This window comes from Pezoporus occidentalis, unplaced genomic scaffold (assembly GCF_034315485.1).
Source record: "Pezoporus occidentalis ecotype Australia unplaced genomic scaffold, CSIRO_AGI_Poc_V1 ctg45, whole genome shotgun sequence".
Lineage (NCBI taxonomy): Eukaryota > Metazoa > Chordata > Aves > Psittaciformes > Psittacidae > Pezoporus > Pezoporus occidentalis.
In genome coordinates, this window is record NW_026915780.1 from 2,457,611 (window position 1) to 2,482,986 (window position 25,376).

The 25,376-nt window shown below is 42.6% G+C and overlaps 1 protein-coding gene across 4 annotated transcripts; it reads right to left on the reverse strand.

The window, feature by feature from the left end:
- Nucleotides 1-519: 519 nt before the first annotated feature.
- On the reverse strand, nt 520-24,274 carry MKI67 (marker of proliferation Ki-67). Of its 4 annotated transcripts, XM_062635191.1 has the most exons (17): nt 24,252-24,274; nt 22,819-22,932; nt 21,238-21,319; nt 21,041-21,156; nt 20,103-20,172; nt 18,802-18,871; nt 14,916-16,418; nt 14,148-14,386; nt 12,765-13,188; nt 10,810-10,925; nt 10,432-10,603; nt 10,209-10,343; nt 7,250-8,295; nt 6,797-7,189; nt 5,398-5,473; nt 1,816-4,851; nt 520-1,185 (listed from the first exon to the last, which is right to left on the reverse strand). In XM_062635191.1, exons 2-17 carry the CDS (start codon nt 22,908-22,910, stop codon nt 1,037-1,039), a joined length of 7,719 nt encoding a protein of 2,572 aa, XP_062491175.1. In that variant the 5' UTR covers nt 22,911-22,932; nt 24,252-24,274; the 3' UTR covers nt 520-1,036. The 4 variants fall into 4 exon arrangements, with proteins under 4 accessions (XP_062491175.1, XP_062491174.1, XP_062491173.1 ...); XM_062635190.1 differs by having other exon boundaries at nt 6,797-8,295; nt 18,802-18,853; XM_062635189.1 differs by having other exon boundaries at nt 6,797-8,295; nt 18,802-18,856.
- Between the last annotated feature and the right edge of the window lie 1,102 nt (nt 24,275-25,376).

Here is a 25,376-nt window from a genome sequence, read left to right on the forward strand (position 1 = left end):
TTGTAGTCTTTAAACTGCACAAAACTTCAACTCCCCAGATGAATTTCCTCCCTTTCTGCACTTAACAGAGTAACAGGAAGCCACAGGCCTTAAAGACAAACACAGACTATTACCCTGCAGTCACTCATCTCTAAAATTCACCTCCAAATTACACTGGTTACTCACAATAATATTGCAACTTCAGAAAAAGGACCCCCATCACCACCCCATACACTCACCAGTCCTGTGTCTCCTCAGCTCAGCGCTTGCTCACACATGGAAGTGCTGCAGCATCCAGCTGTGTGTACAGAAGAGCCTGTGCTGAAGACCCACCTTCAAAACCATGCCATGGAGCTGGAGAGAATGAATCTTTGAAATAGAATCACAGAACCAACCAAGTTGGAAAAGACCTTTATGACCATCACTGCAAAGACCACCAATAAACCCTATCACTGAGGGCCTCATATACATGGTTGTCTTGTACAAGGACAGTAATGACACAACCTTCACTGTTGTCAAGAATACAAAACACACCAGTCCCAAATTGTTTACAAATTTAATGACTTCCACAAATCTGCATTTTTCAATACAATGAAGTTTTTTTTTAAACTTATTAAGAATTCAGCATCAGAATTCTGCTGATACATAAAGAGCTTCTTTTCAGGAATATTTACAGAACTGTCATGAAAAAATCAGACTTAAGCACATTAAAATCTAAGCAGAAAATAGCTTACAATTAAACTAGCAGTAAAGTAATATGGCTTCCTGGCTGCTGATCAACAGAAAAGGGGATAAATACTGGTATACAAAGATTTAAGGTTTGCAGTTTTGCACAAGCATCCCATGGGTCAGAAACCACTACACCTGAATCTATTAAAACCAGAATCTACACCCTACCTGTAAATACAGTAAGGAAAATCTTTTCATAACATCATAATTCAATGATTGCTTTACAAAATCTGAGCTTAAAATCCAAGTGCAAATCAATTCACATTAAAAACCTGACATTTCAGTTACTGAATTGATTTAAGAACTGGTGCTGTGACTGTTGTTGAGACTATTTTCTTGCTTTTGCATTTGTTCTTGTGCTTGATCTTGTCTTCCTGTCCATCCCTCCAGCACTTTGAGTAGCCCTTAAATTCCCTTCAGGTTCTTCTTTATCTTTGTTTCTTTTTCCTTTTTGTGGTGCTGGATTTCCATCATTCCCTATTTGCACACAAAAACAAAGTTTTTTGTACCATAAATCAAATATTTTTTACAAAATTCAACCCTCAGCTACATTGTTTTTAATGGCAATGTCCCCAGTGACCACATCCCAAAGATTACATGTATGAATTCACCAAGCCAGCTACAAATCCCATACTTGTGCACATCCTTTAAGATATCCTTTAAGATAGATCCCTTAGGACTTACAGCTATTTCGGAAAGTAGGTTAACATTAATGAGAGCACCAAAACCAATTAGCTGCCATTTTAGCTAAAATTCCTTCTACTGATATGTAAAACTAAAACATACCCAACACCAAAGGAAAATCCTGCAAAAATAAATATCTAATAGGTTTTTTATGGTCCAGACAGAGCTGGAAAGTCAAGTTTTTAATTGTAAAGGGTAAGCACCTGTGTAGGTGCTCAAGGCCCTTTCCAACCCAAATCATTCTATGATTCTATGAGAACATAGATCCCATTCACCGAAGTCTTCCTCCTATATTGAAGACCTACTCTCTATCTCCACTAGAACATGGCAGCCCCCAGCAACATTAAAACTGTCACATGTTATTGTTGCACCTATAGATAACTGAGCTACACTTAGAAAATGGAGAGGAAATTTTTGTCTCACCTAACTTTAGTTTTTTGGCTGGCAAATCATCTGCTGGCAACTGACGTTTCCTGTTGCGAGAAGGGGGAGCTGCCTGTGGTGCAGGGGTAATCTCTTCTCCTTTTCCAGACTGATGATTTCCCTCAGAACCAGCGGATGTCAAACACATCTCTTGAGTTTCTGAAGCTTTGCCATTTTCTGGCAAGTCACCGTTTTTGCAGTGAGAAGTAGAAGTAGCTGCCTCCAATTTGAATTCTACCCTTTTACTTTTATTCCTCAATTGCCTTGTGGTTTCCTGAGATGAGTTATTTTCTAGAGATGCACCTTTATCTTCTTTAAGAATCCTCTTTTGGCCTCTGACTTTGGGCAAGACAGGTTTTTCCCCGAGAGAAGCGGAACTAGTTTCTTTAGATGTGGAAGAAGTTGTTCTCTTTCTGCCCACTCTTGATGGATTTTCTTTTGCAGATGGAGCTACTTCCAAAAGTACACTCTGTTGTTCTTCAGGAGTTTCACTCTTACCCTCTTCTGGCAAAGCCTGAAGTGAGGTGGAACTAACAGCCTCTGTGGTGATTGTTTCCCTCGAGTTCCCTTTTGAAGGATTGATTTTTTCTTGGGAAATAGAATTCTCCAACAGCAGTTTTTTTGCTCCTCTCAGATTAGTCTTTCTACCACTTTCTTTTGCTAAGCCCTGTTTTCCCTCAAGAGAAGCAGAACTTGTGGCTTCTAACAAGAGGGCAGTTTGTTTCCTTCTGCTTTTTCTCAGTTGATTTTGTTTTACAGAAGAATCAGAAGTTTCTAATGGAACATTTTGCTCTTCTTTAGGGGCTTCTTCGCTACCATTGTCTGCTGGCAAACCATGTTTTCCTCTAAGAGGAATGTAAGTAGCTGTGTGTGATGCCAGAGCAGTTTGTTTCCTTCTGCCCCTTCCCAATGGCTTCTCTTTTGCACAGGACACTGTCTCCAAAGGCACATTTTGTTCTTCACAGGTGCCCTCCCCTTTACCATCAGTTTCTGACAAGCCACACTTTCTCTGGAGAGGAGATGAACTTTTTGCCTCTGCTGCCAGATCAATCTTTTCCCTTTCGTCTCTTACTGATACATTTGCTTTTGCCTGCAAAGTTTCATTTCCCAAAGCTGGATTTTGATCTTCTCTTACAGTCATTTTTTTATCATCACCTTCCAGCAACCCACATCTTCTTCTGGTAGAAAGAGATCGAGATGTTTGTGATGCTGCAGGAACCTCTCGTCTTCTCCCTCGTCTCAGTGGAATGTCTTCTGTTGAAGAGGGAGCAGCTTCCAAAGCTGAATCTTGCTCCTTTGTAGAAGCCTCATCTTTACTATGCTCTGCAGTTAATGTTTGTTTTTCCATAAGGGTAGAAAAAGCTATTTGTGGAATAGTATCAGCTTGTTTTCTTCTGCTCCTCCTTACTTGTGAAGAAGGATTTTCTGAAGTCTCTTGTAGACTCTTTTTGTCAGTCATTCCTTTGCCATCCTCAGGTAAACTCCTGCTTCCTTCAACTGCTTTGGAACTGGCTTCTTCAAGTTCAAATTTAACTTTTCTACCTCTACCTCTTGGACATATCAGTCCATGACTGTGGGCTTCATTCTCTTGCAGGGTTTCAGTTTGCTTTGTGGTTTTTATTCCTTGGTCATTTCTTGTCCGCTTTGGACGGCTCTGAGCAAGACCATCACTGTCTGCAGCAGGTTCTGGTGTGGCAGTTGGGGTGTTCTGGTCCTTCATGACTTGGTAGGTATTCTTGACACAAACAGAGCCCACAGAATCTTGGAGACGAGATTCATCCACTTCTGACTTGATTTGGGGAGCAATTAGTTCTAGGTTCTTTACATCTTTGGCAAATTCATCAGACTTTTTCTCCAAGGAGTCTTTTTTGCCTCTCCTGTTTCTAGTTCTTGTTTCCTTCACTGCATTTCTGTTTGCAGGGACTGACTTTCTGTTTGTCTCTCCAGAAGGCAGCTCTACCTTGAATTTTTGAGATGCCTCTGTTGTATTTTCCTGAGCATTTTCTGTTTCATCTCCCTGAGATGCTTTTATCACATTTTTGATGGGTTCAATACCAGCTTCAGCTGAAGTTTCCTCAGTTTTCTGAACAGTTTGTATATTTTCAAGTGCCATCCTACCAATGTCTGCTTTTACTTCAGTTGAGTACTTTCCAGCACTTCTTAAAAACTTCACTCTTTTCTCTGGTATCTTTATTTCAAGTTTAGTTCCATTTTCAGGTTCTTCTGCTGTGGCAGCCTCAGTATCTTTGACAAAAGTCTCTTCTTCTCTTTGTAGCATCTTTTCTGATGGGTCTTTACGAAGTTTCCTTGTTGTCCTGTGAAGAGCCACTGAAGCAGCTTGCTGAACTTGGTCGTTTCTACCTCTTCTTCCTCTTTTAGGCAGAATCAATGGTTCTGGGCTTGCTACTTTTCTTACTCCTCTAACTCTGCTCCTAGGTGACAGAAGTATTTCTTCACTGTCTTCTACACCACCTTCATTAGATTTGTTTTCAGTTTCTTCTAAACCTGTTTGCAGTTGACACTGTTCATTATCAGTGCTACTCAATGCACTTCCTGTCTTTATGATTGGACCATCTTCAGTTTCCACTATGTCACTGATGCCACATTTCTGCAAAGCCTGTTTTTCCTCTTGCAGCACAGGAGAATCTTTGTCACAAGTCTCGGGATTCTCACCTGGATGTTTTAACTCCTTTTGGTCTTTCCTTTTACCTCTTCTGGGTCTTTGAGTAGCTCCATGTGGTTCCACAGATGAAACGTCAACTTTTTCCTGCACAGGAGGCTCTGAAACAGTTTCTGCTTGTATATGATGGTTGGTTCCCCTTCCTCTTCCTTCATTTTTAGCTTCCATCTCCTCTTGGGTGCTCTTTTTTTCCACACTCTGCAATTCTTTTAAATTCAATTCCCTTCTGCAGTGCTTTGCTGAAGCAGGAGGTACTCTCTTCCTTCGTCTGCCCCCTCTTCTCTGGGTAGACGGGCCCGCACTAGCCGATTCCTTCTGCTGGGAATCTTCACCTTCTGAAATATTTCCTATGTCTTCTAAACCAGGTTTTGTTCCCCATTCAAAGTTTTACATGGAAAAAAAAGCACAAACAAACATTAAACATTACTACACCTGATCAAAGATCTGTGAGTTTTGATATTCCTAAGAACACTTCCCTAAGTCATCTTGCTTAAACAAATTACACTTATTATTCTTCATTCAAAAATAAAAACAGATTTTAACCAATTCCTAAGGTAAACACCAGGCTCCTGACCAACTTGGTTCATTTGATAGGCAGCATTCCTAGGTTTAAGCTGTGCTCTTGAAAGTCTTTTAAAAGAAAGATAACTTTAGGCAGAGACCTTCACATCAGGTTTTTTACTGGTATGTAAAGAGAAGCCAACATTAACACATCAACAGACTACTACGCTGTTACTTCTGCCAGCACTTGGTGTTCATTAGGGATGACCGTACAAATTCCATGAGCTATGGACCCTTCACGCTATGTATTCTGGAGTTTCTAAAACATACGTTAAAACTTCATAACAACATATATTAACTTCTATATCCATTATTTCTCTAGTTAACATATTTGCACTTACCACGTTTACAAGTGGAATCAGTACAAAAAGGTGCAGCATCTTCTTGCTTGGAATCCATAGCTTTTACTGATTTGACCTAAGGAAATAAACATTAATCAACAAATGCATGTCTGAGAAAACAAGAAATACTAGAGCCAACCAATACAAAGTCAGTGTATAGAAATATCTGAACTCTTACCAAGTACTTTTCTTTAAAAATGAAATCAGTTTTATAACTGTATCTATATAAATATATTTGCAAATAAATCTATGAAACTTAATACTGGCCATCTAAGCCAGTGTAGCAGTTTTTAAAGTGAAAGGTAACAAACACTTCACAGAGCTAAAAAAGTCATTCATAAAATGCCTGACGAGTGTCTAAATGAATGCTCAAAAGGAATTTGGGGTACTGAGGCCAAATAATTTTGAGTGGTTTGCACTGGTTCTCCGTTTATGAGCACAAAGTCCAGTGATATGAAGCATTTTACCTATGGATCTTCCCTGTGAGGGTGCTGAGGTGCTGGCACAGGGTGCCCAGTGAAGCTGTGGCTGCCCCATCCCTGGCAGTGTTCAAGGCCAGGTTGGACACAGGGGCTTGGAGCAAGCTGCTCTAGTGGAAGGTGTCCCTGCCCGTGGCAGGGGTTGGGACTGGATGAACTTTAAGGTCCCTTCCAACTCAAACTATTACACGGTTCTATGATCTTGGAATGAATGTAAAAATGAATACTAAAAATTCACAAATGACCAGTGATGAAGCTGTGAATTCTAAGGTCAGAATGGTGACCCAGAGCAACCTCAGTAACTAAATACACAGGGCTCCTTCAAAGAAAATACATATTAACACAGAAATATATATATATATGTCTATAAAATAGGCATGCGTTCCAGAAGCAATGAATGAAAGACTTAGGGACGTAGAGAGCAACCTATTGGCCATGTGGTAAAATGCTTTGTCAAAATCTTTGGATGGGAATGGAAAAAGATTGCTTAAAATTTAATCTATAGGGTATGAAGCAAACCAACCAACCAACCATACCCCTTGCTTATGGAAAAGGATGGTTGAGAAAGAACTTGATGATAATTTTAAAGCAATTTAAAAGGTGCTTTAAGCACAATAGGAACAAATGACCAGGAAAAATAAAGTGTTCAGATTCAAACTTGCAATAAGCTGTGTTTTCTAGCAGAGGGCATCCACCTGGACAAAGCTGCCAAGGAACTAAGACTGCCATCTTTACAGTTCTCAAGTCAACATGGAATGCTTTTCTAGAAAATCGTTTATCCTCCAGGGATTATGGGCATAACATACTTGAAGTGCTGTAACATACACAAGATACGATGCTAGGAGGCCTAAGAATGCATTTCAACCACATGTTTCAAAGTCTAAAAGCATTCTTTCCAAAAGCTAAAGAAAGTATGTTACCTCAGTTTCCTCTGGTGCATCAAACATCTCCATAACTCCAGCATAGTCCACTTCAGAGTCGGAGCATTTTTGCCTGGGCTCTGCCATAAGCCTTTGCAGACCCACAAAATCATCAACTGGTTGATACTTCTCTTTTGGAGTCTTCACTAATCTACTAATATCAAACACATCTTCCGTGGGTTCAGCTTTGTCCTTCGGTGTCTTGAAAATGCGGCTGACCCCAATCATGTCTTCTACTGGCTGGTATTTCACCTTTGGAGTTCTCTTGGTTAAAGTAACTGCTTGCCTGTTTTGTGCTGGAGCCTTCAGCAATCTTTTAAAGGCACTTTCATCTGTAACAGGTTCCAACTCTTGCTGTGGGGTCTTCACGAGCAACTTTATGTCGGACAAGACCTCAACTGGCTCTGGCTTCTGCTGCGGGGTCCTCAGGAGCTGCTTGATGCCTGATAGGACCTCAACTGGCTCTGACTGCTGCTTTGGTGTCCTCATGAGCTGCCTGATGGCTGACAAAGCCTCTACAGGCTCCACCTTCTGTTTTGGAGTCTTCATGAGCTGCTTGATGCCTGACAAAGCCTCTACAGGCTCCACCTTCTGTTTCGGAGTCTTCATGAGCTGCTTGATGCCTGACAAAGCCTCTACAGGCTCCACCTTCTGTTTCGGGGTCTTCATGAGCTGCTTGATGCCTGACAAAGCCTCTACAGGCTCCACCTTCTGTTTTGGGGTCTTCATGAGCTGCCTGATGCCTGATAAAGCCTCCACAGCCTGCAACTTACGCTTTGGAGTTCTCATGAGCTGCTTGATGCCTGACAGGACTTCAGCTGGCTCTGACTTTTGCTCTGGTGTCCTCAGGTGCTGCTTGATGTCTGATAAAGGTTCTACAAGCTCTGACTCTTGCTTTGGGGTCTTCATGAGCTGCCTGATGCCTGATAAAGCTTCTACAGGCTCCGACTTTTGCTTTGGGGTCTTCATGAGCTGCCTGATGCCAGATAAAGCTTCTACAGGCTCTGACTTCTGCTTCGGTGTCTTCAGGAGCTGCTTGATTCCCGACAAGGCCTCTACAGGCTCCAACTTATGCTTTGGGGTTCTCATGAGCTGCTTGATGCCTGTCAAAGCCTCTACAGGCTCCAGCTTCTGCTTTGGGGTCTTCATGAGCTGCTTGATGCCCAATAAGGCTTCAACTGGTTCTGACCTTTGCTCTGGGGTCCTTAACAGCTGCTTGACGCCTGACACGACCTCAACTGGCTCCAACTTCTGCTTTGGAGTCCTCCTTCTACTTCCTGATTTCCCTCGAGATGTTTGTTTTTCTGGACTCACTGACAAACTATTCCCACCAGTATTTTCTTCCAGCATAGCATTTCTTTTTTCAGGAGTTTTTGTGGCTATTGCATCAAATACAGACTTCAAAGGTGATTCCTCTCTCAAAAGGTGACAGATGCCTGGACTATCTTGTTTGTGTTCTGAAGCATCTGAACTATTCAATGGTGACACCATCATCTCTCCTGAAATAAGTAGATGTATGTAATTTGGAAGGAGAATTAAGCAGAAAACCCAAGCAATGTAATACCGTATAACTGAATTCAATCAGCCAGAGCCTTCTACAAATCAAAAATGATCATCAACAACTGATTTGCAACTAGCACACATTTAAAAGTGACTATCAAAACTGGGATACTTTTTCTTATTTAATCTGATATAAAAATTAGTTCTCTGTTGTCCCTAAAACTTCCTGTGGTACAAGTTTTTCATTGCAATTCCCTTTGTGTTTTGAAGCAACTGAGAAAGCTGGGGCTGTTCAGCCTGGAGAAGAGAAGGCTGCGTGGAGACCTCAGAGCAGCCTTCCAGTATCTGAAGGGGGACTATGGGGATGCTGGGGAGGGACTCTTCATTAGGGACTGTAGTGATAGGACAACAGGTAACGAGTTAAAACTGAAACAGAGGAAGTTTAGATTGGATATAAGGAAGAAGTTCTTTACTTCCAGTGATGAGGCACTGGAACGGGGTGCCCAAGGGAGCTGTGAATGCTCCATCTCTGGCGGTGTTCAAGGCCAGGTTGGACAGAGCCTTGGGTGCCATGGTTTAGTGTGAGGTGTCCCTGCCCATGGCAGGGGGGGTGGAACTGGATGATCTTAAGGTCCTGTCCAACCCTAACTATTCTATGATTCGATGGAAGGTTATTAGCAAAAGATGCACTACAAAGTAGCTTCTTGATACAACTCTTTCCAACATGACACTTTAGTATCATAGAATCATAGAATGCTTAGGGTTGGACAGGACCTTAAGATCATCCAGTTCCAGCCCCCCTGCCATGGGCAGGGAAACCTCACATTAAACCATCTCACTCAAAGCTTTGTCCAATCTGGTCTTCAACACTGCCAGGGATGGAGCATTCACAACCTCCCTGGGCAACCCATTCCAGTGTCTCCGCACCCTAACAGGAAAGAATTTCCTCCTTAGATCCAATCTAAACTTCCCCTGCTTCAGTTTTAACCGTTACCCTTGTCCTGTCACTACAGTACCTAAAATGAAGGGTCCCTCCCTAGCGTCCCTATAGGCCCCCTTCAGATACTGGAAGGCTGCTCTGAGGTCTCCACGCAGCCTTCTCTTCTCCAGGTTGAACGGCCCCAACTTTCTCAGCATATCTTCATACAAGAGGTGCTCCAGTCCCTGATCATCCTCATGGCCCTTCTCTGGACTTGTTCCAACAGTTCCAGATTCTTTTTATGTTGAGGACACCAGAACTGCACACAATGCTCCAGGTGAGGTCTCACAAGAGCAGAGTAGAGGGGCAGGATCACCTCCTTCGACCTGCTGGTCACGCTCCTTTTGATGCAGCCCAGGATACGGCTGCTTTCTGGGCTGCAAGCACACACTGAAGCTGGCTCATGTTCATTTTCTCATCGACCAGCACCCCCAAGTCTTTCTCCGCAGGGCTGCTCTGAATCTCTTCTCTGCCCAGCCTGTAGCTGTGCCTGGCATTGCTTCGACCCAGGTGTAGGACCTTGCACTTATCATGGTTAAGCTTCATCAGGTTGGCATCAGCCCACCTCACAAGCGTGTCAAGGTCCCTCGACCATTTTCTCCAATACTGAACAATAACCTCTCCTTGTTGTGAAACTTCGTCACTGGATTTAGATGTAGACAACTGGCCAAGAACATGCCATGCTTCAGCCCAAGATTTACCTGAGGCAATACTTCCACCGTTTGAAGTTTCAATTGGAATGAATGGGAAAAGAATACCTACTAAAAAAATTAACTGGATCTGCAAAAATGTCTTTTAATACATAATAAAAGTCAACAGTTCCTTTTATGGGTTGAAAGATGCTTCATCCCAATATATCAACTCTACCTAGGCTGTGACTCCTACCCCATAATATATCTAAACAGTCCCTTGCTTTTCAAATAACAAACATACCAGTTTCTTCAGGAGTGTGCAGCTCAGAAAGATCCCCTGAAGTACATGTTGGTGTGAAATCCATCTTCTGAACAGCAGCCAAAGGTAACGTTTTTCCGCCCAGATTTTCTGGAGTTTGAAACATTTCAGCCACTCCTACAAATGAGATTTGGAGAAATAAGCATTTGCTTTGACAAGAGAAGGACACAGTTGGCAGAGTGAGCAACAAGCTTTAAGAAGTTACCTGTGAAGCTTTCGTCCATATTCATGTTTAGCTTCAAGATAGGATTTTTCATCACTTTAGGGACACGTCCACTTGTTCTGACTGTGGTGGAATAAGCTCTACCTACAACTATTGTAGCAGGTGACTCTGCATGTCCTGTGCTAAAATGACCTCTTATTTTACTTTCTGGAGTCTGCAGAGGGGAAAGAGAAAGGAGAAAAACAAAGGTGAGTAAAAGGAAGATCCCTTTTAAATAAAACCTACATTTCTTACAGTGAAAAAGCTATCAACACCCATTTCACATCATATTAAAGGCTCAGAAGCTTCTAGTTTCTGTAGCAAAATACCTACAAGTTGCTTTGTGGTTATGCAAAAACAAAGAGAATTTTAAAAGGATACCTTGGGTGACCGGGTTGTCTTCTTTAGGAGTTTTCGTTTTCGGATGCTCTTTTTAACAGCCTTTGCCTGTGGTCTTGCAACACCTGATTTTACCACTTCTGCCCAAGATTTTGCCACTAGAAAGGGAAAGAGAAATAAGCACTTTAATTCTCACCTGCATAAATGGAAGTTCACAATTATTTATCATTCCAATGGATTTGCTGCTGTTGGGCACAGGAAAGTGGTGGTATCACCTGACAATAGCTATACTTAAATGTGCTGTGTGAAAAAGCTCCAATTTCAGCTGAGGTTTAACAAATGTCCAAGTACCCAGTGTGGCTTTCCTCAACAAAACAAGCTTCATGCAGTGTCAAAAAGATGTTAGATCCTAAAACCAAATGCTGACCCAATTCCATCCTCACTGTTTTTGTAAGGAAATAATTTTTCCCAATAAAAACTTGCCATGAGCCTTTAAGTCTCTTTTATTATTATATCTTCACTTGTCCCTGGTGGGACATGAGATTTAACATCAGGGAAATGGCTTCTAAGTGAAACATATCCAGCTTTTCTTTCACCACCTTCCCAAAGAACATCGTAGTCAGGAGACTATTTATTTATACTGCTTACAGCATTTATACCTACACAGGCTTTCCATAGTCTTTTTTATATCACCTTTTCCTTGTAACATACATCAGAAATTCCCAAAGCAAGGTTACATTTATCACAGCATCATTCTGTCCACAGCAGAGGAGTTGGGGAATTAGTTAGAGCTGTGTAATAAATGAGGCTGTAAGTTCGTGGCACATCTGCCTTGTTTGCTTCAGAAACAGGTTATGAGAAGACAGGGATCTTATAAAAGAAACTGTTATTTTTTTAAGTAAAGGTAGAAAGGGGAATGCTGTTCCTCATGTTTATTATTCTCTTGTCAGAACTGCTGTGCAAGCTGGGAAAAGTCTGAAAATAAGAAGCACTTTCATAAGGTGTCATTGACAGGGTGTTCGGGATACAGACACATACCAAGCCTGCAAGAAATTACCTGAAAAAGCATTGGAAACACAATTTTATTTTGGATACTAAGTAGACATCCACAATTTTTAAGAACTCTGGTGGTCTATTCATATTGCAAAAGAAACTGTAGATGAAAGCCTACTCTACACATTACAGAGAGGTGGGGGAAAATGATATCACCAATATTTCTGAAGTACTCTCCATAAGATGTCTTCTTCAAAGACAAAGTTTCAAGAGCCACAGCTCCCCTATCATAATGTTTCCAGTGTTATAAAAACTACTTAAAACCAGTGACATTCAAATTCAAATGCTTTAACTTCAAATTTTCAGGTTAACACCCAGTTATCATCCTATTCACTAATTATATCTGTTATATACCACTGCAAACAGTTTAGTCCCATCCACGGACAAAGGTCTGAACTGTGTATAAAAAAAAGGCACCAACAAAACAAACTGAAGCTAGACTGCTATGAAATGCATGTTTTCAAATGAAAATGGATGTAATTATAGAATCATAGAATCACAGACTGGGTTGGAAAGGATCTTAAGATCATCAAGTTGCAACTCCCTGCCACAGGCAGGGACACCTTCCACTAGAGCGAGCTGCTCCAAGCCTCATCCAGCCTGGCCTTGAACACTGCCAGGGATGGGGCATTTACCACTCCTTTGATACAAATTGATTTAGTTCAACACTACTTGAACTTGAAGGATCACTATTGCAAGTAACCTTAATTCTTTCATTTTTCAACTTCTGAACATTAAGATTTGTGCTTTGATATTTGTTTTAGTAATTTAATAATATGAAAAAATGTAACACTTTGCAATTCAGTTTCCAACATGTCCAACAGTCCTCAGCAGCTATGCCAAGCATTTGGTGACCTCTGCATAACAAATTAGGCCAACTTCTGTTTTCTTCCTGCAACTTAAAACATTAAAATGAATATTAAGGATTAACTGCTGAAACAAACCTAATAGATTGGCATTGGAGGCACCACTTCTTCTTTTTGCATTGAAAACTGCTACAGCCCCACTTCTACTCTTCATGGAAGCAACCTTCAGAGCAAGTTGGGCACTTCTGGTTAGTTTGTCAGGTGTAGCCATCAAAAAGGGTTTATCATTTTGGTTAACGAGAGAAGATTTAGGTGTTTTCACTAAGGCACCATCTTTCTCCTCTGTATTCATGTCTTCTCGAACAGCATCTCTCTCTTCTACAATTGGTAGTGGTGCCATGACGTGAGAAACAGAGAAACGGCCCTTTTTGTAAGGTGCTGGAGAGCCTGGAGGCAGTTTAGGTGTTGCCCTCCCAGAGGAAGGGGACAAGGCACTTGGGGACTTCTGAGCTGGCAGATTTTTTGGTGACAATTTTTCTTTCTGCAAATGTTCAGGAAGTTCCTGGTCGGGAAAAAATAAATACATACAGATCAAATGTTACTGCATGTAGCTGGACCGCAAGCACTCATCTACGTCTCTGACAGGTAAGTACAATAGTATAAAATATCATTTCATAAAGCCTTAAATACCTTTTAAGTGTGACAAGATATATGCAAATTCAATTGAATAAATTAACTGAGTTTATTGTTCTACTTTACTCAACAGTCCTGTTTACCTCACATACAACTCACACATTGTAACTAGCTTAAAACACAGTAAATGCTTTCCAGCTTTTCACCAAACCACATGGCAGGAGCTTGCAGACTTGGACAACAAACACCTGTCCTGCTTGTTCCTATTTGTGGTAACTGGAGCCTGCAGACACTCAGACACTGCTGCTAAGCACAGACACACAAAAAAGTACTCCTGCATATGCACAGAATCATAGACTGATTTGGGTTGGAAGAGTTCCAACCCCCTGCCACGGGCAGGGACACCTTCCACTAGAGCAGCTTGCTCCAAGCCCCTGTGTCCAACCTGGCCTTGAACACTGCCAGGGATGGGGCAGCCACAGCTTCTCTGGGCACCCTGTGCCAGCGCCTCAGCACCCTCACAGGGAAGAACTTTTGTCTAAGATCTATCCTGAACTTCTCCCATTTAAGCTTAAACCCATCACCCCTTGTCCTATCGCTAGAGCATGAGAATGACTGATAGCATGCGAGCTGAATACATACACACCTCCTGGGTAAAGACAGGTAGATATAAAAGGCAAACTGAGCCCTTTCCTACAGTAGAGAAGTTAAAATAATGCTGACTGAAGTTTGCTGGTTTCAAATACCTTTTTAACTTGCAATTAAACTTTCCATATCCCAACATGCATCTAAAAAATTTCACTACTACTTGTTAGTTAATTTTTAGAAGTCTTAGAACGTATACTCTGCTTGCACTGTCTCAGCAACTTGATTAGTCTTACGCTTTACCTGGACTGCAGAGTGCTTCAATCCCTGAGCCTTTTTGAGGACAGCACGTGGCGAGTTTCCAAAGGGCAGGCTCAGCCGGGCAGGAATGGCACCTCTTTTAAGAGGTGAGTTGGGAGGCAAGCTTTTATCAAAAAGCTCTGGGCTCAGGTGACCACCAAAAGACACTCTCTTCCTTTTTCCTAAAGGCTGAAGCAACACTTCACCACTTTTCCTCTTTGGAGACATCTTTGTTGTCTTGCCTAAAAAGAACAAGTGAAAACATATTTAAGAATCACAGCCTGGTTTGGGTTGGAAAGGCCCTTAAGATCATCTAGTTCCAACCCCCTGCTATGGGCAGGGATGCCTCACACTAGACCAGGTTACTTCCACCCCTTCCAACCTGTCCTTGAACACTGCCAGGCATGGGGCAGCCACAGCACCTCTGGGCACCCTGTGCCAGCGCCTCAGCACCCTCATGGGGAAGACTCCAAATGAACATTTTAACCCACATAAAAAAAAAACAGCACTTCCTTGTGCATTTTTAAGTTGAAGTAAACCAGATGGTAATTTATCTTAACGAGAAACAGATTCAGTGGAGCAAACTCTTTATAGACATTATTGTGTATTTTGATGATCAACTGTAACTACATGATAAATATTTCAGAAGCAGTATGTCAGCAAGGGGGGGGGGGGTCTACATTTTACATTAGTAGGAAAATGCTCATATAAATGCTAGGAAGAGAATTTCTCAGTTACAAACCCAACCAGGGAGGGATTAAACAGGTTTACCTGATTCTTCTCCAGCCAACAGGTCAGAAATACTCATTTCTGAGACAGCTTCAGCGTCTTTCAGTAGAGCAGTGCCTCCAGAAGACCTCCTCTTTGATGACAATCTACGAGGTCTTGTTACTCCAGCATCTTCCAAACCTTGCTCCTGATGATCCTCCTTGGTGGTCTGCTCTTCTTTCATTCCACTGTCTCTTCTGTCTGTAGGTTCATTGTGCTGCTCTAGGGGAGCACTTGTCTCTAATGGTTTCCCAGTGAGCAGTCCAGAGCTTCTTGGCCCACCCCTTTTTCTGCCAGAGCCACCTTTGTGACTAGCAGGAGATGCCAGCTCTGATGTGAGCTCTTCTGAAGCCAGTATGTCCAAATGGACACTTTTATTTGGTAATTCTTGACTCTCCCTGTTATTTCTTCTGGGACTCCTGGAATTAGAACAGGCAGGAGGTTCCAAATGTTCTTCTTTTGAGTTCACAATGTTTGCCTGGTCACAGATCTCTTTCAGCACTTCAGCAGGTTTTCCTGGTGTATGCTGCTTACTGCTTCGTCTTTGTTTCAAACACTTATTTTCTGCCAAAGGCAGTTGTTTGAGGCTGTCACTTATGGATAGTGAATCTTCTCTTTGAGTTTCAGCTGCAACTCCTGACAGAGACCTACGTTTCAGGGACACACGCCGTCGAGGTGTTGGAGTATCAGTGATTACAGAATTCATTCCAATACTCTCCCTGGTAGGTGATACAAAAATAGACCGAGGACTCTTCCTTCTGGATGTCGGTGTAGACAGAACATGCTGATCAACTTCAGAAACATTTGTGGTGTTACCTGGTTGTGCTGTTTTATCCGAGGCTGTTCCAGAGCTCTGCGTTTTCATTTCACCTGCATAATCCAAGCATTCTATAGAGCACTGCTTCAGTGAAAACACTGCACTTCCATCCTTCTCCTGAGTGGGTTTAGCTGTAACTCTAGTACTCCCAGACTTCCCTGCTGTACTTGGCTCCTTATTATCCTGTAAGTGGCTTCTTTCACCAGTATCTCTTGACACCTTTGAAATGGATGTTCGAGGACTTTTGATAAATCTCTTCTTGGTAGCACTTCTGACAGCTGAAACCTGGTTAAACTCTGAAGTGACTACATCTTGCTTGATTTCTACCTTACATTCTTCAATATTTTCACTTCTGCCACTCTCTTGTTCTTTAGACAGGTTTCCAAGATCAGAAACACAACCTAACACTGAAATCTGAGTGCTTGGTTCTAGAGGAACATTCTTCCCATCTGCTTTTGCAGCTTCTTGAGTTGCATTTCCCCGAGGAAGAGGTTTTTGCACTTTAATCTCATTTTTCAGCTTTTCATAGAGTTTACTAAAGGGAGACACTGAATTCTCCTTTTTAGCAGACTCATCTATTTTGTGTGAAGATTTGGGTGTTTGTAATTTGACAGGTAAAGCCTTGGAAATATTTTCCTCTGTACTTTGTTTATTTTCATTGGCATCTTTTCCTTTGCACTCAGCATTACCTGAAAAGAAAGCAAAGCAAAACATAAAGTAACAGAGATGCAGAGTTACGTAAAAATTGCAGAACTATAAATGTAAGTTCCATAAATATGGATAAAAATACCTTCCTTTCCTCTACCAAGATAGTCAACAGGGTCCAGGATACAGTACTGTAAATAAAGCTGTGTTAACAGTAACAATTTCTCTTGTAATAGAAACATCAGTATCTCAATGTTCACTTTAAGTTGTAATCTGAAATTTATCCCTTATTCAGGTAAGACACTTGATATTTCAGGGTTTTGTTTTTCTTTGGAATCAATGGCTTGTATCCACCTTTCAGGGCTGTGAAAAAAACAACTATGAGCATAGAATTAACTCCCACTTAGGTCAGTTTGTCACAATTTAGCCTGGTTTTTGTTCTGCATTTAAATAGGCACTATACTGCTTGAACTACGGCAATGCTTCTATAGGGTAATGACAGGAGATAAAGCAGAGCTGTCTCAGATGAGACATAGCGAGTGACGCCATGTGTCCTATGATCTATAAACTGCAGCCAAGGAAGCCTGAGGTAGCACACGTCACTTTGTGTTTTCTGTGAGCAAGGAGTATATGCAAGCTTAGTGTTCATCTGATAAGAGGGGTCATTTCGCCATATAGAATCACAGGCTAGTTTGGGTTGGAAGGGAGCTTAAAACTCATCCAGTTCCAACCCTCCACTACAGGCAGGGACACCTTCCACTAGAGCAGCTTGCTCCAAGCCCCTTCCCACCTTGCCTTGAACACTGCCAGGGACAGGGCAGCCACAGCTTCTCTGGGCACCCTGTGGCAGCGCCTCACCACCCTCACAGGGAAGAACTGCTGAAATGCTCATCTCAATCTCCCCTCGGGCAGGTTAAAGCCATTCCCATTGGCCTGTCCCTACAGGCCCTTGTCCAAAGCCCCTCTCTCCAAGTTTCCTGCAGCCCCTTTAGGCACTGGAGCTGCTCTCAGGTCTCCCCCTTAAGGAGCCTTCTCTTCTCCAGGCTGACCCAGCCCAGCTGTCTCAGCCTGGCTCCAGACCACAGCTGCTCTAGCCCTCGCAGCATCTTCGCGGCCTCCTCTGGACTCGCTCAAACAGCTCCATTTCCTTCTTATGTGGCTTTTTTAAAGCACAAGAAGCTGAGATCTATACATCTATAGAACAAGATCTAGTTCTCAACACTACTTTATGTCAGCATGAACACCTGCTGAACTACTGCTGATACATGTTGACCTTTCTTAGTTGTGATGGGAAAGAATACATATAAAGGTGAAAGGATGGACTTTGACGTACAAGGAAAAGCCTCTCAATTAACTTCCAGGAAGGCAGAAAAGGAGTGAGGGGAGAAAGACATGTGAAAGAACAGGAAATCAGACCTTCCTATGAAAGCTTTTACCCAGCTGTAGATAAATGCATCAGTAAGTTTTTTTTACTAAGCGGACAAGCTGTTCCCCTAAAGTTGATAGAACAACAAAGCAAAGACTTGTATCATAGCAGAGTGTTGCGGAACCTGTTGCCCAACTCCTGTGAATACAGATGTGCTCATAACCACCCACTGCAATGGAACACCTTGAAATAACCTGTTCTTTCTGCACTAGAACAGTCATTTGTCACAAGAAAATACAACTTGTCTGTAGATAAATAGCCTCCATGTAACAAACTTTCTATCTTCCCATGAAACTCAGCACTACTTAAAAAGGATGGGAAGGCAAAGTCCTGGCACTTAACCAGTCTATGGTCTAGAACCATACAGAAGTTTTAAATGATTTTTACTGGGTCTACATGAAACAGCTATTCACGTATTTGAATTAGCAAAACTAACCCTTCCTATATAACTCCAAAATTATTTCTGGTTAAGTAAGACTACATGAAACTACGCAATATTAGCTCAAAAGGGATCCACCTGTATTCCAGGCCAGAGAACTGCAAGTTAAATTTTAACCAAAAGTGGATTTGCCACGTTGTGTTTGCTTGATGCCACTGATGAGTAAAATGTAATAGGCAACTGTTTCATATACCAGTTTCAACTGACCCTGCATTGCATTTGCAGAGCTGGTGTAGAGTTAAGAATTCCCTTCTTAACGCTAATCTTCTTAAACTCAATTTGCACAAATCCGTAAGTAAAATATATGGATTTTGACAATTTCAAGCAAACTGTTAAGATTTGTTCGTCAAGATGCAGGTAAACTTGTTTGAGTGTTGGTAAATCACAGCATCTAAGTATAAACAAATAGCACACTGACAAAGAAAAGTATATGGTGTTCAGATTGAAAAGTCTTAAAATACTTTTCTTTTGCTCTTTTCAACCTTGTTTTTCCTCTTATGCTGAAAGCAAATGCAGTGAAGGGGGAAGAAAAAAGCAAAGCCTCCATAAAACAGGTACCAACCTGAAGCATGAAGGCTTTTAGATCCTGAAGTTTGTAATTCCACTTCTGCCACCTGCTGAACATGAAGAACCTGTAAATTTGTACAATATTACAGCAGAGCAACAGTTTACAGCTTAGCTTTCAACTGCACATTGAAACACACAACATTTATAAACCTTTATGCATTATTTACTGCTCAAAAGCATTCAAGTGAAATCCTAGAGTATTCCAAAATTTCAGAACATTTGAGGCCCTACACAGCAAGAGTTTAAATCTTGTTTCATCAAATGATCATCAATGGAGCATGTTTCATCATCAAATGATGAAACATGCTCCAAAAGCAGCTGAAGAAGAAGAATATATAGCAGCACATTTGTACCTCATCTTCCTACCAGACCTAGTGGAAGTTTTTAACTCAAGTAAGAGAACTACAACACACACCGAACATCTTTCAATAGCCACTGTGGTTACAAACTAACACGTATCCCTTTAAGGGGGAAAACTTTGCTGAGAAAAAAAAAAAAATAAACTAATGAAAATAAGTCATTAAAAGATAGTTTGATATCGATAAATTCTAACACTATAGTAGTGCACAAGCACATAGAACAGATTATTTTGGAAGGAAAGAATGCTTATGCATTCTTTCATTAGGGGGCCTATAGGTTCATTAGGGGGCCTATAGGGATGCTGGGGAGGGACTCTTCATTAGGGACTGTAGTGATAGGACAAGGGGTAAGGGGTTCAAACTTTAACAGGGGAAGTTTAGATTGGATATAAGGAAGAAATTCTTTCCTGTTAGGGTGGTGAGGCACTGGAATAGGTTGCCCAAGGAGGTTGTGAACGCTCCATCCTTGGCAGTGCTCAAGACCAGGTGGGATGAGGCCTTGGGTGATATGGTTTCGTGTGAGGCGTCCCTGCCCATGGCAGGGGGGTTGGAACTGGATGATCTTAAGGTCCTTTCCAACCCTAACTATTCTGTGATTCTATGCCATAGGGTAAACTTCCTCATGGATATCCAGTGCCTACACTGCACTTCCTGCATCCTATTCTCTCTTTGGTAAAGCTAAGGATGGATTTTTAATAGCTTACCTATGTTTGTAACAACATAGAGTATGAAATATCTATTACCAGAAAATTTACAAGTCTGAAATTAATAAAGTATTAATTTTTAAAGCATAAGTATTTATCTGAAAGTTTATTTGTTTAAAACAGAAAAGTAGTTTATGGCTGGACAATTATTCCTAATAAGCAAACAGAACAAGGAAATAGAATATCACTACTAATACAAAAGCACTTGTTAACAAACAACCCCACAGAATTACCTGCAGTGTTTCATCTTTCGGAGACCGGGAACGCCTCTTTCTTGGAGTTGCCTGCAGAGGATATTCAAACCTGGAAGAGATATTTTAAAAGACAACTCTTTTTTTTTTATCCAGTAGCTGATGACAAAATACCCATTGTTAAGATAAATGACCTGGCAATAGCTGGCTGCTCCCAACACATGTGTCAGTTTTAGAAGCTTTAACTGCATCAAAACGCTCCTTAACTTTTCCCCCAAAACTGACTACCCTTGAAACAAAATCAGAATGGCTCTAGACAATTCTACCTTTAGCTTAACATAATATAAAGCTGATTAAAACATATCTTTAAGCAATCCTGCCTTCTGAAGGTGTATAAATCTTTATAAAAATAGGAAATGAACACAAGTTAATCTAGTTTCTTAATATCCTAAAAGGAAATTTTAATTTTTCCCACTTCTCTACAGCCATCTTCTGTACCTAAGAAAATTAGGGCTGTTCAGCCTGGAAAACAGAAGCTGCGTGGAGAACTCAGAGCAGCTTCCAGTACCTGCAGGTGCCTACAGGGATGCTGGAGAGGGACTCTTTATCAGGGACAGTAGCAATAGGACAAGGGGTGATGGGTTCAAAGTGAAACAGGGGAAGTTTAGGTTGGATATAAGGAAGCTCTTCCCTGTTAGGGTGCTGAGGCACTGGCACAGGGTGCCCAGAGATGCCGTGGCTGCCCCAATCCCTGGCAGTGCTCAAGGACAGGTTGGAAGTAACCTGGTCTAGTGTGAGGCATCCCTGTCCACAGCAGGGGGTTGGAACTAGATGATCTTAAGGCCCTTTCCTACCCAAACCATTCTATTATTCTATCTTCATCCAGAAGGAAGAGCCTGCAGCCACAAAGCTCTGCACATTGCCTGCCTGAAGAACAAATTCTGGGACAGAGGCATAAACAGTTTGTCACTGGCACTTACCTGAAAGACCGATCAATAATGGTTACCACATCACCATGCTTCAGAGTCACAGGCTGCTGGAAACCAGCCCCATTCAGCTGCGTGGGATTTACTGTACTTAAATTAATCAATATTGCCTAAAAACAGAACAAACACTTCAGTAGCCTGATGAGATGCAACGATGCAAAACATGTGCCATTAGAATATGTGGATCTTACCTCCTTGTTTTCATTTACTTCAATTTTACAATGTTCTTTTGAGACCTGAGGCAATTGGATGCGAATATCGCACTCTGTTCTCCTGTGGGTGAAAATACAATTTGAGTTTCAAGACGCACAAAAGACAATAAAATCTGACTACTATAGAATTAGGTGATTTCCCATCTTTTCAGCTAATAATTGTACAGCAGCATGATACTTTCTTATATTTAGAAGCATGAGGAAAATGAACTCTCCAAGTCTTTTAAGTGTGGTAAAAAATAACAGCTCACACTTTTGTAACACCAGAAAATCCTATCAGAAAAAAACACATGAAATAGCCAAGTTCTAAAAAAGCTGTTCACAACAAGCCAAAAGAGACATGTCTCCAACAGATACCTGCTGGTTTGAGATTACTTCTCTCCCAACTTACAAGCTGCAGAAGAGCTATTGAATATCTTCAGAAAATACTAGCACATGCTCTTAAGTCTGCACTTCGGAACTTGTTATTGAGCACCCTCAGACACAGAGTATTAGGTGGATGCACCTTTGGTCTCACCACTTCTACCTTCGTAATAGCTGTTAGGAAGTAAAAGCTGTTTCTAAGCATCCAGACTTATTTATTTATTTAAAGCTAATCTCTAATGCTTTTGACATCTTGTAGGTCTTCAGGAGCAAACACATCAGCGATCACACCAGAGGCAACATTCACTGAACTACCTGACACATCTCACTGGCGCAGCAGGCAGAAATTAATGTTTGTACCATTGCCTGTCTGGGCAGCTCTGCTGAAGCCGAAGAGCAGTATTATGGACACTGAAGTGCTTTCCATAGACTTTCCCTATGGAATCTGATTCTGGACCGAATAATTACAGTTATTTAAGATATCAATCAATCAGTAAAGTGCTGAACAGACTTAGTTTAAAAGAAGTAAAAGCATTTTATTTACAGCCTGTTTATAGCAAGATCATCTAGCCAAGTCTCCACATATACCATTCAGATATATTGATTTTAGCTTTTAATGTAAAATAGCTGGATCAAGCTCAAAACCCTATCTATCATTCAAATGTCAAAAGCCAAACTGAGTTTCAAGACTGGAGGATGAAGCATAAGTTCTTATTGATTTTTAATAATACATCTATATATTGGCTGATAGATTGCATTACCGATATTTTGGAGAACCAAAAAAAAAAAAAAAAAAAAAGAGAATAAAAATTGAGACGAGCACTGCTGTAATGAAGATGGTCAAACAGAAGCCATGAACCTCACTTCGCTCATCAGTTACCTGAACACTGCCTCGGGACAAAAGAATACAATCACTTGCTTGTCAGCTGTTTGTTGCTTTTAATCCTTTCCCCAGATTTCCTTTGGCCAGAAACTTTAAAATACTTCTGGCAAGTAAAGGACAAAAAGCAGCAATGAAAATTTAAGTTCAGTTTTCTAGTCTACAATTAACCTTAGTCCAATCTCACCTTCACTCCCCTGGTGCATCATTCAAATAAACAAACATTGGGTTTTGCAAATAAGCATTAAAAGATATAATCTGCAGGGAAAAATCATTAATATTATTTTGCTGTATGCAAGTACTCAACTAAATCTCACCTTCCAAATAAACAAGAACTCGCAGTGAGTGGAAAACTAATTCCATCTGTCCCATTCCGCTTAATGACAACAATTTTCCCAAAGAGCGTCATCTTCAAATGTAAGGAATGTTACCTATAAAGGAACATCAAAATTACCCATCCAAATAGCGTGTTACACATTTAGGAAAGCAAATCAGTGTCATTATGCTTCTTACTTCTGTTCAAGAACCATTCTCTAATGTACAACCGAAGAGAATCTGTGTCATTTAACATGTGCTTGCCTGTGTGGAAAACTGGGAGCTGTTTACCATGAAGCACCACTCTAACCACACACAGGGCAGAAGAAACTGGTTCACGTCAACTCAGTTATACCACTTTTACACAGACAATAGGTATTTTCTACCTTTGCAACGCCTTCGCAAAAACCCAAAGGCAATGCACGGTATATTTCACCCCATAAGCAACTCACAAGTATTTTCTTGTAGAGCCACTCACCTAGATATTGCACATTCTCTTACCTACATAGGCATTCTCAGACCTGATTTTTAAGTAAACAGAAACCAACTGACTACAACTGTATCCTGAAGCAGAAGATTGTGGCATGACCTCAAGGGAAGCCAGCTGAAAGGTTTGTTGTGATCTGGTAGGCTGTCCGTACAGCAGAGGTAGCAAGTGCATCTCTGCATGCACATAGCAGGAAAGCAGAAGGAACAGTGTTTAACTTACACCCCCCCCCCCCACCCCGAAAAAAAACACCTTCACATCCTACAGCATTTGCTCAGCCTGGTACCCAGATCCCTTCATATACGTGTGTGCCATAGAATGGTTTGTGTTGGAAGGGCACCCTGTGCCAGTGCCTCAGCACCCTCACATGGAAGAAGAACGTCTTCCTTCACGAAGTACAAGCGAACCTCAAGAAAACACACACCAAGCACGCTATGTACTCGAAGGTGGCAAGCTGAACACAAGGAAACTAAATGCAGTTAAGAGCGATCCTTCTGAACTTTTATGCTCGGTTTCATACTATAAAGCACGTGCTGGAAAAAAAAAAGCCCCGACAAAAGCACCTCAGGACAAATATGACAGCACCCTTAAGGAAAGCCTTTACGTATGCGTTACAAAAACCGGCACTCTTCACCTTCCCTTACCCAAACCGCCCCGTTCAGTTTCCACCACCGCCAGCCAGCGAAGAACACGACACGACCCGCAGAAGCCGAGCTCACGGGGCTGTTACAAGCCCAAGCTCCATGCAGCAACCCCCGGTAGGACGGACGGGCGGGCAGTCGGGAAGCGGACAGCCACTGAGGTGAACCAACTCAACGCCAACACCTCCCTGAGCGCCAACGCCGCGTCCGCCCGGCCTGACACCACCACACCTCCCCACACACACCCCCGGGACAGCCCTTCCTCGCCACGAAGCCGCTCTCCCCCACCGCCTCAAGCGCTTCCTACCTGCGGCGGAGCGGAGCCGTCCCGCCGAGGGCCCGATGTGGTGGCGGCGGAGGCGGCTCTGACCCCCCCCCACCCCAACCCGCCACCCTCCCGGTCCTGTCAGACTGCGCCTTCCCGCGCGCGCCAGCGGCCTCCTCACAGGCCCCTCGCACCCTCCCCGCCGCTGTATCCCTGCGCCGAGCCGAAACGGGGCACTGCCGGCGGGCAGACGGCTGCGGACCCACCACCACCCCCGCAGAGGCCGCTGCCATCACCGTCACTTGCTGACAGCTGGCATGGCTCCGGGACACACACACACCGAGCCCGCCGGGAGAGGAGCCCCGCGGCGACCGGACTCTTTCGGCTTGAAGTGGCGGAAGGAGAAAAACATAAAGGAGAAAAACACGACGGGAGGGGGGGGCGGACGGACGGAAAGGGTTTCGAAAAGGCGCGCGCTGGCCCGCGATTGGCGGGAGGTGGTCACGTGAGCACAGGCGGAGCCAATGGGGAGCGCGGAGGCGGTTTGATTTCAAACGGAGGCGCCGGGCTGAGGTAACGCCCCGGAGCCGTTCCTGCCTCAGGGTGGCCACTGCATCCTCCTCCTTCTCCTCCTCCTCCTCTTCTTCTACCCTGTCAACAGCGGCTCCCGGACAGGGGACGGCTACGGTGATCGTCCCCGTCCCGCCCCACGGGCTCAGGCTTGTGCTCGTACCCGGGCGAGTTTCGTCAGCCCCTCGGCGAGGGGAAGGGGTTAACAACGGGGCTGAGCCGCGTCCCAGATGCTCGCTTCTTTAGCTGCTAATGTTGACGGCGAAAAGTAACCACAAAAATAAGGGCTTCTAAAGGAGGTATAAAACTTGATTGAGCAAGAGGGGAGGGAGGAGAGAAAGCTGCAGTAAAAATTAGACTAAACAATTAAACTTGTATTTTAGGTCAAGCTTATTCAGTCATTTAGTTACCTTCATTTAGCTGCAAAAACTGATTCCCATCTCTACCCCCCGACAGGAACTGATCGCTAAAGCTCGAATCTGAGCATCTGTAAGACAAATAGCAAGAATCAGGATGAATGCTGTCAGGGGGACGACACACACCAAACCAAACACCCCACAAACATACAAGAAACCACCAAAACACCAAACAATTGGC

Excerpts from the sequence above, each read along its gene's own strand:
- MKI67 (XM_062635188.1), bottom strand. The coding sequence starts at position 22,910 with ATGACGCTCTTTGGGAAAATTGTTGTCATTAAGCGGAATGGGACAGAT. Across the intron at positions 20,173-21,040 it reads ATTATTGATCGGTCTTTCAG|GTTTGAATATCCTCTGCAGG; the intron begins GTAAGTGCCAGT and ends TATCTCTTCCAG. Across the intron at positions 10,926-12,764 it reads CTCCAATGCCAATCTATTAG|TGGCAAAATCTTGGGCAGAA; the intron begins GTTTGTTTCAGC and ends TTCCCTTTCTAG.